Source organism: Falco rusticolus, chromosome 3 (assembly GCF_015220075.1).
Source record: "Falco rusticolus isolate bFalRus1 chromosome 3, bFalRus1.pri, whole genome shotgun sequence".
Taxonomy (NCBI): domain Eukaryota; kingdom Metazoa; phylum Chordata; class Aves; order Falconiformes; family Falconidae; genus Falco; species Falco rusticolus.
In genome coordinates, this window is record NC_051189.1 from 55,445,912 (window position 1) to 55,456,855 (window position 10,944).

The 10,944-nt window shown below is 44.7% G+C and overlaps 1 protein-coding gene across 2 annotated transcripts in view; it reads left to right on the forward strand.

The window, feature by feature from the left end:
* ANKRD29 (ankyrin repeat domain 29) overlaps positions 1 to 4,834 on the forward strand; it is a 51,212-nt gene extending 46,378 nt beyond the window's left edge. For both annotated transcript variants that reach the window (XM_037382031.1, XM_037382030.1), the window contains one exon: positions 29 to 4,834. In XM_037382031.1, coding sequence (XP_037237928.1) covers positions 29 to 112 — 84 coding nt within the window. In that variant the 3' untranslated portion in view covers positions 113 to 4,834. The remainder of the gene's footprint in view (positions 1 to 28) is intronic.
* Positions 4,835 to 10,944: the final 6,110 nt, after the last annotated feature.

A 10,944-nucleotide genomic window follows, 5' to 3' on the forward strand; every position in this document is an offset into this window, starting at 1 on the left:
TGCTAACCTTCAGGTTTTTTTGTTCCAGGCAAATGAACTGCCAGCAGAACTAACAAAAAATGAACGCATCCTCCGCCTGCTTCGCACAAAGGAAAAGCAAAGAAAAAGCTAATGCAGCCCTGTAGCAAATGCCATTTGACAGAGAAGCACCCTGACCACAGTAGCATGACAGTTAACCTAGGTTGCCCAAGAAGGTCTTGTTGGAACAGTTTGTAGAACTGATTATCCTCTCCAGCACACGCTCCCTGAATGCACAAGGTCCTCCCATGGGCTGGGGCCTCTGCCTGGCATCACTGAACACAGGACTGAGAGCAGGGTTTGGCCTGGGAGCTGCGTTTGCGCTGCAGCTCTGCCTGTGCTCCAGGCCAGCACCGATGTCTGCTCCTCCATGCCTGCAGTGTACACATCCCCACATGTGCAAGTGGTCCTGCCGTTTCAGACACGTGTCCCCATACTGGCGTGGCTGCACACCTGTGACGGGTACCTCAGGGCGCATGTGTGGGTTGGGAGCACTCAGCCCTTGTGCCAAAAGGACGCCCAGATCTCACAGCTGTTTGGATGCAGTTGGTCCTGGAGCAGCCCCATGGTGCCACTGCCCTCCCTTTGCTGACACTGCTAGCTCAGACCATTCCTCTCTACCTCCAGGTGCCACGTGGGGCTAGAAGTGAGATCTCACCTGCAACATCCAACAGGAAAAGTCCTCCTGCCAGCCCAGGGCTTTGGTAATGTTTTGGCTACTGCATGAAGCTCCATAAAAATGATCCGGAGTGTTAAAAATTATGCCAAAAGCTACAACCAAACAATAAGCAAGATGTCCTTGTCAGTTGTAGCATCTTGATCTGTCAATCCGTTCAGCCACAGAAACACAGTTGATAACATTTTGCAATGTGTATGCAGTGCTATGGGAATCCATCCCCAACCCTACAGTCTACATACCTGCATTTTTGTGGATAGGGGAGGACTGGTTACTGAGCAAACCAACCAGGGCATATCATTCACTGGCACAAGTACAATAGAAAGTTAGCTGTCAGGCACAACAGCAAGGATGCTGTACAAGTGGTATATGTATGTTCTGCATACGCATACGTGTGACACTGTGGATAGGTACCCACAGCTACTATGCAATGCACTTGTTCTCCAGGTCTGTGACAGGAGTTAATGGAGAAGTGTTCAATGTACAGGTGTTTCAACAGCTGGTGAGAGGGTTACACGTAGCTATACTCCAACAGGTCCACCAATTAATGCAGGCATGGAAAATGAACTCTCAACAACAATTTTGGCCTTTGTTGTGGTTGAGATGCTTAGACATGCTACTAGTGCCTGTCTGGGGAAGGCAGTACAAATTGTAGATGATTGGTGAAGAGCTATGTTTTAACCATGTTGCTGTAAGGCACCCCATTAAAACACAGCAATTTTTGCAGTATAAACACTATATACTATGTCCTGTTAGACAAAAAAACATCAAACAATGTTTTCCAGTGAGTTAACATATAAAGTTAGTTCAGTACATGAATCCAGGCACTTCACCCGTCTTCAAACCTTGGCAAATTACTGAAAAATTGCTTTAGAAGTTGAAGACAGAGAAGATCATAAGGAAATAAAATATTACCTGCTTAAGAAATGTCAGTCTAGGATTCAACTGAAATGTTGCACTTTTGCTTCGGTGAGTTTAAAAAAAATCTCTTAGTGAGCTAGCACAAATGAATGTCGTTTACTTAGTGCAAATTAGCCATATATATTACCAAATCATAAAATTATTCTTTTTGTGAGTAAGTTAGGTAGTAAGTCAGGGTTCTGATGAAGAGAACAGAAGTGAGTGTACCTTTGCTTGCAAGCTGGCATTGCTATTCAATTTCTAGTCAGCATTAGAAAGGAAAGCTTTAAGTTTTCCAACAATATAAGGAGGCACCAGAAAAATCTATTTGTTTAGGTAATTCATGCTGCTATATTTTTAAATTAAAATAATATTGTGCCTAACAGAAACTTGCAGACAAACTGCTACAGAACCAAATAATTATGCAAGATGCTTAGTGGATGATTGTATCCAGGGTTAAGTTCTGCAAAAGACTGAAAAATACTGAACGTGCAGAAATCTCAAGAGCTTTATTGGGAACTTATGTTTCACAGCATTGCATGGGACTGGACTCGTAACTTCTTTAACAAGCAACTCTGGAGAGGATAGGTTTGTTTGGAGTCCCCAGTGGGTTGAGGATGAACATACTGTTTTGGAGAATGCTAGAGGGACTCTAGGCAACCTGGCCTCAATATTAATCGTTTTTCCCTCAAGTTTCTTCAGATCAACAGCTGGGAACCACCACACTCTTAAGATGAAAAAAACTTTCACGGTTGTAAAGAAGGAGGATAAACACTAGAGGATCTTCAGTAGTCATGCTGGGTGAGCCATAAATACGCTTTATATCAGACAGGCTGTAAACATCAAGCAATCTTCCTAAAAAATGCAGAAGCATCCACTGTTGATGAGGGTCTCCTATATTTCCCTGATAGCAGAGCAAGCCAGCAGTGGTCCTGTGACAGCAGAAGTAAAGCAAGCTGAGACAAAAACATGCAGGTGTTGTGTATCTGCAGGTGGGCTTTCCTTTCTGTCAGGTGTATTTTCTTGTGAGTGGTCTCACCCCAAAGGGGCAGCTACTCAGCAAAGAGCTGCTGCTTAAACTATGCCTGTCCATGGCAAGATGTATATCTGCTCCCCACCATTTAGAGCAGGAATTTCCAAGTCTTGTGTCCAGCTGCCTCCATGACTGGCCACCGTAGCTGGGGCTCTCATGCAACAAGCGAAGAACACCTGGGATGCTGTGTCCCTTACAGAGCATATTGGGCTATAACTGGCTTTTCTTATTTCTGAACAAAATTTGAGATGTGAGGCTAGCACAGGTCGAAGGGAGAGGCTTGTAGCTCCCTCCTTGCTCTCATTAGTACAGGCTGATACAGCACACAGGCTGGAGGTGGGGGCTCCATGGTGGAGAACTGGCAGCAAAGTCTTTCTCTGCCCCATTCAGACTGAAGTTGAATCTAGCTTCAGCAAAGGCCAACACAGGATTTCTAGGCATGGAAACCTTCCCATTGGGAGCACATCTTTCACCTCAGAGCCTTTGGGGAGAGGGCTGGGTTTGGTCTTAGCTTTGGGTTCCCTGTAACTAAAAGGTGCTTATTCTGCCTGTAGGTGGACTTGAAGATTGCAATACCATTTCTCTACCATGAATTTAACTTTCCACAAAGGAACCTTATTAACGCTCAATATTTAGGTAGCTGCTGTTATCTTTAAAGTGCTCAGTAAATAATCTATGGTTTGTTGTTCTAAAACGGAAACTTGCTTTCCTTTCCTGGCTGAAGTGATTCACTAATATTGACAGTAGTTCTTTGCATAGTTGTCGTGCCTTTTGTGTAAGGCTTTCAAAGTGCTCTGCAGACACCATTACCTTTGTAAGTTCTAAGGTACATTGCTGGAGGAGGCAGAGAAATAGATTATTTCATTCACACACCAGTGAAATGAAGCAGCTGTTCATCAGCTCATGTCAATAGACAAGAGTAAATTTAGATTAGAAATTAAGGGGCACCAAATCCATTTCGCAGACTACAAGATGAAGGTAGGTATCATATAATGATGTGAAATAGAACTGGGACAAGATAACAGGCCAAACTGGGTTTTGGGGTTTCTTTTCCCCTAAAAGTGCCATATATGTGTATATATCCATCTTGCACCCCTCAAAAGAGCAGCTCCACTAGCACGCTGCTTTTAGGCTTGCCTCTCTGCACATGCCAATCCAGGGGCCCAGCTTGCTGTCCTCTCCACCTGGGATTTATTCAGGTGCTATAGCCTGGTGACTTCCCCTCAGCTGCAAGTGAGTACAAAGGATGTGCAACCAAGAACAGGCTACACTAATGAGTCAAGGAAAAGTATACAGCATTTTTCTTTCACTAGTATCAAGCCATTGTGTGATGGGGATGAACACAAGGAGAGGCCTGTGGGGTGCAGAGAGAAGTGGCATCCCATAAGTGATATGGCAGCATCATAGCCTCAGAGGTCCCAAATATACAGAGCTCTTCATTTAAGCTGATCGCTGCAGTGCAGCGTGCAGGAACATCTATTTAGTAGTGATACAAAAGGCAATGTTGTACCTCCTGACTTGCACATGCTGTTCTTCACTTGGAGCAAAACCATCTCACTAATGACCCATGCACGTTTGTTTAGTTTGAAACAGCTGAAAGGACGAGAGCACCAGATCAAAACAGCTGCAAGTCATATTTAATGCACTTTAACAACGATGGTGATTTGCCTCAGAGTCAGAGCCTAACTGCAAGAAAATTCATGCTTTTATTTCAGACAGTTATGGTGACTATTGGGAAATGCATAAGTAAACCAAATTTCATGTTGTCTCAGAAATTTCAGAATTGTACAGAGAATGAGGTAGCACAAATCCCGGCCCATTTGTACTTCACTTAATATGAACACTGAACAGACATAAAAATACTGCCTTTGTCTGGAACCCTTGAGTCAGCAGTGTTAAAATGCTAACGTTTGCTATGAGTCCAAAGATTATACACAAAGCTCTTTTTTCCAGCAACAGAATATTGTATTACACACACAGGACTAAATGGAGTTGTGCCTTCTCACAGTGGCTCTGCATTTGGTCCTTGGAAATATGATAGTTTCATAATTTTCTGAATTCCACAGTTTCTTTTGACCTGCCCTTTTATGCATTTGATAACACTTATATGAATTTATGTAACTCTGTGTAAGACTAATATTCTGCAACAGGAATGTTGCTTTGCTAAAACACCTTTTCCCATACTATCATTTCAATAAAAATTAATATACTACTCAGATTATCTTTTCTGCATACTTCAATATTTCTTTCCTTTTGTGCAGTCTACTCTTTCTCTTTGTAGAATACCATAATTAATTTCCTATTTATGTAAAGATAACTTTGCTCTATTCCGCTTGATTGGTTATACTTTTATTATTTTCCAGGTCTTTACAGATGAGGTAACATTCACAAAACAAATAAAGCCAATGCACAGGCTTGAGGAACAGGAAAATGTAATTTAGCATGACATAACAAGGTTTGTTTCAAAGATACAGACATCACTGAGAGATTCCCCTTGACATTAACATCCATTAGGTCAGATCTGAAGGGAAGATTATAAAAAGCAACTTAGGAACCAAAGGAATAAGACTATACTTTTATTCAGTTAGTCAAACATGTCTTGGTTTGTTATATTCCTAAATGTAAAACTGATCTTTACACTGATCTGACCTACTTCAGTTAAAAAAAAGTCAACACCCTGCTGATATGCTTATTATGGTATGCAGTGGATTATGCGTCATAATGGGGGAAAGAGTCTACACTGAAAATTGTATTTTTGATCTTGTGTTTGATGTCCCACACTTTTTGCCTTATTCCTACAATTTTCTATTGTGATGAGCTACATTTTCAGTCATTGTCAAAAATTCCTACAGCCACAACTCAGTAATACATCTCCATCTATTCAGAGAATATCAAGAGAAAGTGCTGTGACTTGTTCATGGCCTAAATCACTACAAAGGATAATTTCTGGTAGTGGAAGGCTCCTTAATTTTGCACATGAAAGCGTAACAAAAGAATGTCAAGGTGCTGGAAACAAGACAAATTCAAACTTCAAGCTGTGGATTTTCAAGAGTAAGGATAATTATCTACTGAAACAAATTGCTGAGATGATTCCTTCATCATTTGAGTTTTGGAAAAAAAATAAATTACTTTTCAGTCTGCAAGATGTGTTTCACCTGAAACATTTTGTGTTTGATGCAGGAATTACTGGATGAAATTTTACAATATGCAGGAACCAACATTATATGATCATAATAGCCTCCTTAATTTTAAAATATATGAATCAATGCAACTTTTGCTTTATCTCCACAGTGATTTAAAGAGATGCTGGCTCTCATGGGATCAATAACAAGACCATATGCCTAGCAACTGTGGCTGTAGCTGAACAGCAAATCGAAATCTGAGGCACATACCTAAGTCGTCTCTGAATAATCCATTTTGCTCTCACAATGTTGACAAGGCATTTAAAATGGACTAACGCTTTAATGTCCAGCTTTTAATGTCAAGTCAGTTCATTCACAGCTGGCACAAGGGCTACATAGTGCTGCACCTTGCCAGGCAGCAGAGATTAGCAGAGCAGTCAGGGATGTGCCAGTGGTGAACACAACTAAGTCAGGAAGGAATAAGGGACGCAACTCTTTGCTATGGCAGATGTTTCGCTGGCTTGGATGCACAGATGGAATATGACACTAACCTACCACACAGGCATGGAACAGACTGCAATTTTATATGTACTGCACAGATATTTTCTTGTGTGGGATATATGTATATATGTATGCATATGTACTTTGTATCCAGCATATGAGGATGGGCTCATGTAATCCCCTTGGAAAAGTGATACCATAACCTCGTGGTCTTCTTATCTGGACTGCATGAAGGGGAAGAAAAACTATTCCGCTTTCTGGAGACCCCAAGAACAGCTTCTGCAGGTGCTCCCTTGGCCATATTACTGCATCAGACCCTACTCACTTGGGAAAACTGTTATAAAACTGACAAAAAGTCTTCAAGTTCAGCCATGAACAGGCTGTTCCTCAGGTGAATTGCAGCTGGTAAACCTACCTCCTGTTCCTCCTGCCAAGTCAGGTTTTGGTAGTACTGTCAGGGACCCTATGACAGTTCTGCTCATATTCTCCAATTCGACAGCAAACCCAGAGTTACTCACCAAGTGGCAGCATGGTGCTCACAGGGATTCAGTCAACCAACGTTAATGCAAACCAGGAGCCGTACACAGCCATTAATAGGTCAGACCTTGAATGTGTTAGCATATCAGTGCTTACGTACAGTATCTGGCACAGGTACACACTGCACCTCTTTGCTCACAGCAACAAGTGCAGCCTGTCTCCAGACTGCTACAGTAAGCTGCATTTCTATAGTGTTTTCCTTCAACAGTTCACTGGTTGACACCTGGGTGTGGAGCTCTTGGGCCACATCTTGCCATGCAACTGGCACCACTTTACAGAAGAAGAAATTGCACTGGAGAGGCTGGGACCTGCCCAGATCGTCCAGCAAGTTTGTAGCTAAACTGGAACAAACTTTCAATTGTTTGAATTCAAGTCCCAAGCTTTTGCTGCTAGGCAATAAAAAACATCACGGAATTGTAATAAAAATGAACAAGTTTCAATGACTTCAAAAATAAATGCAGAAAGGATGTGATCTTAAAGAGTGACTATACGACTTTTAAGGTTAGATAGGGACACAGGTTGGTAAAGCAGCCATCAAAATACACTAGGGCAGATACAAAGATGAAAAGATAAAAAGACCTGATTCAGCATCACCTGACATACTACATGTTTATTTGAGTACTGGCAGCATTAGGCAGATTGCTGTCAGCCCCCTCTGCCTGATTTGACCCCACATGGGAAGTCTGAAGCCAAGAACATCTGACCAAAGTAACAGGTACATTGGAGCGTGTATAATTAAAAGGCAAGCAGGCCTCCACAGGTGAGGAAGGCTGACAAATGAGCTGATGAAAAGAATATGTTTTGCTTACAACACCAAATAGGAAACACCAGCTTTGTTTGGTACAAGTATTATTCCGGTTTAGCTGGAAAAACAGTCTTGGAGCAAGCTATAGTGGTTTGGACAGGCTCTACTGAAAAAAAAAAAAAAAAAAGTGTGAGAAACTGGATGAAACTTCTCACCCACCTGTTGCAGCTTGTCTTCACAGATTGCAAGACATCCACAGAGAATGTCCCGCTTTCCCATGTGCTGGTGCAGGGCATTGCTTAACGTAGCTCCCACTTCTTGCAAGTGCCTCTGAGCGCTATCGCAATAGAAATAATACAGGCTCATAATAAATTATGGAGAATAAAGAGCAATGGACATTTTAACTGATTTTTCTGCAAAGCAATCGCATACTGTGTTTCCATTTGTATGTAGAAGTAATTCTTCAGACAGATTGCCACCTAAAAATTTCCAGGTCATTACCACTAGGTGCCTGAGTTTCTAGAAGTGGCAACACAGGTTTCATTTCAGCATTGAGTAAAGCGATGGATACACAGTAAGGCCTACACCTCTGAAGACAATGCTCAGAGCTTTCCATCAAAGACATAGAACAGAACATAGCAGGCAGCTATTTCACCCATTTCCTGATAGGCACCTTTACACCATTCAGGGTAGCCGGTGAGGGAGCAAGCTGATTTGATCCTAATGGACAATTAAAGGACTTGTTTGGTGTGATGGAGGCACCAAGCAACACCCTACATGATGAATTAATATTGGTCTCTCGGGCAGCAAAATTCAGTTTTGAATATGCTGCTGAGAACTGCCATAAGTATTCCCCATTAGCCTTCCAAGCAGGTGGTCCCTAACAGTTGTGCATAATCCTGGGTTTAAAAGAGAACCTTATAAGACATAACTGGATAAATGTCCTTCAATAAGAGCAGTTGGGAGTGGGGGTGGTCTCTTTTGGGCCATGTGTAACACAGACAAGGCAACGAGCTATTGGCAGCATCGATCTGGGTTAACTCTTCAGGGCTACTTTTTCCCTACCCAGAAGGAAAGAGAGAACTTCAAGATGACATAGTCAACGGTGCCAACTTTATCATCAATAACGCTCATGCAACTACACTTAAATTCCCAGGAGCTGCTAGAGACGGCTCTGCATCCCCACCCCCTCAATAAGGCATGCAGCCACGACGAAGACCAAAGGCTGAAGCAGAACTGAAGGATTACCCTGCTCTGGTCTGCTGGCTACCAGTGTACAGAGGCAACATAAAAACAGATACGTGTTTTGAGTTTCCACACCTGCCATTAACGAGATTTCAGAAGTCTCTATGACCAAAGATAGGGTTGGTCTGATTAGTGTTTGTTAGTCTTCACACCTATACCACTCCACTTTAGCTTGTGAGTGCAAACAGGCAGCACTCTCTGGGGGACTGCACTGGAATAACAGTGTGACTTTCGATAGCCATCTAAATACAGATATTCAATAGAGATTCAGATAAATCCTAAAATACCACCTCTTCTCTCTGTTCATACTGTAGGTGGTAAAGTGTGAGGTTATGGACTTAATTAGTTTATGGCAGAATTTGTCGCTGCAAGATTATAAATTGGTTCTTCAGCCCTGATTCTTAAATCACTCCTTCTTCATGTACTTCATTCAGGAAGAAAATGCCATTTCTCTTCAGTCAGTTTTGCTATCTTTCACCTTTTTCGCACGCACTGAAACAAGGTTCTTGCATTTTTTTAACATGTAGCTATGCGAGCTATGCCCACTGCATGCATTCTCTGCTTACGTGGAGTGTCTAGAAAATGTGGCAACTCGGTTCCCTGTTTTTAGGATCATGCTGCATAGTGCCGCATAAGTTATTTATTTATGACATGAACATTAAAACACAATATAACTTCAGGTACTCTACCTTTGTTTAGCACTTGCCAAATGACAGTCCTGCACCTGGGATGGAATAATCCCATGAAAAGTACAAGCTAGGCAGTGACTGAATGGAAAGCAGTTTGGCAGAAAAGAACGGGGTGGCTGGGTAGGGCAAGATGCTGAACATGAGTCAACGGGCTGTATCAGCGAGGGGGTAACCCAGCAGGCCAAGGGCTGGGGGTCATTCCCCTGTCTTTGGGACTTGGAGTGCTGTGCCCAGGTGGGGGATCCCCAGAATAAAAAAAAAAGAAAAAAAGAAAAAGACACCGACATACAGGAGCAAGTCCAGTTTACTGTTACCACGATGGCTGGGGCTGCTGGAGTACATGAGCTGTGTTTGCTCAGCCCTAAGCTGAAAGCTGGCTCCTGGGGCATCTTCCCGCTCCCCGCAGCTACCACACAGGAGGATGCAGAGAAGGGGGAGCCACACGCTTCTCAGGCGGCCACCACGGCAGCAGGGGAGGCGACAGGCTCAAGCCGGAACATGGGAAAATCTCTTTAGATACAGGCAAAAAATTTTACTGTAAGTGCGGTCAAAGAGTGGAACGGTTTGTTCAAAGAGGCTGTGTAAACTCCATCTCTGAAGAGCTTCAGTGCAAGAACCCTGAGCCACCTGGTCTACCCGGATTCCGATTTCAGCAGAAAGTCGGACTACGCGACCCTCTAGAGATCCCGGGCCAACGTGTTAGCCCCTGAAGCTGTGACACCAAGACTAGCCTGCATTTTTCTCAGCAGACGGCAGTATCAGCTAAATTACATACTTCATACCAGCAGCGCGCTGTCAGGTACCGGGCCGTGAAGGCGATAAAGCGGCGGCGAAACCACAGGGAGGCTGCGGCGCACCCAGCTTGTGCTACGCTTCCTCCCCACCGGATCCCAAACTGATCCCGAACAGATTCCACACAAACAGACCCCAAACAGAGCGGCGGACTGCAACCAGCGCTCCCGAACCTGCTGGCCGCCACAGCGGCCCGGCCACCTGACGCCCGCCCGAGGCAGCGGCCGCGCCGGCGGGGCCCGGGGGCAGCCCGACGTGCCGCGCTGGGGAGCCGGCGTGCATGGCAGCTGCACGGCCACAGCGCGCGGGATCGGAGCCCAACGCGTGGAAATCAGCAATTAGTAACTCTGAAGCAAAATTAACACGCTGATGAACTTTTCAATTAGTAACTCTGAAGCAAAATTAACACGCTGATGAACTTTTCCGCGCCCGTCCAAAGCCGCTGCTCGGCTGCCGGCGCAGCCCAGGCGGGAGCCTCCCTTCCGCAAAGGCGCAGCTCCGCTCCAGCACCGACACCCGCCCGGGCCCCCCCCCCCGCGCCCGCAGCGCCCCCGCCGCCCCCTGAGGCGAGGCGCGGCCCGGCCGTGGCGTGAGGCGCGGTCCCGCCCCGCCGCCGGGGGGAGGCGGTGCCCGGGGGCGGGGCGGCGGCGGCGGTTGGCGGCGGCGGGCGGGCGCGTCCCCCCTGC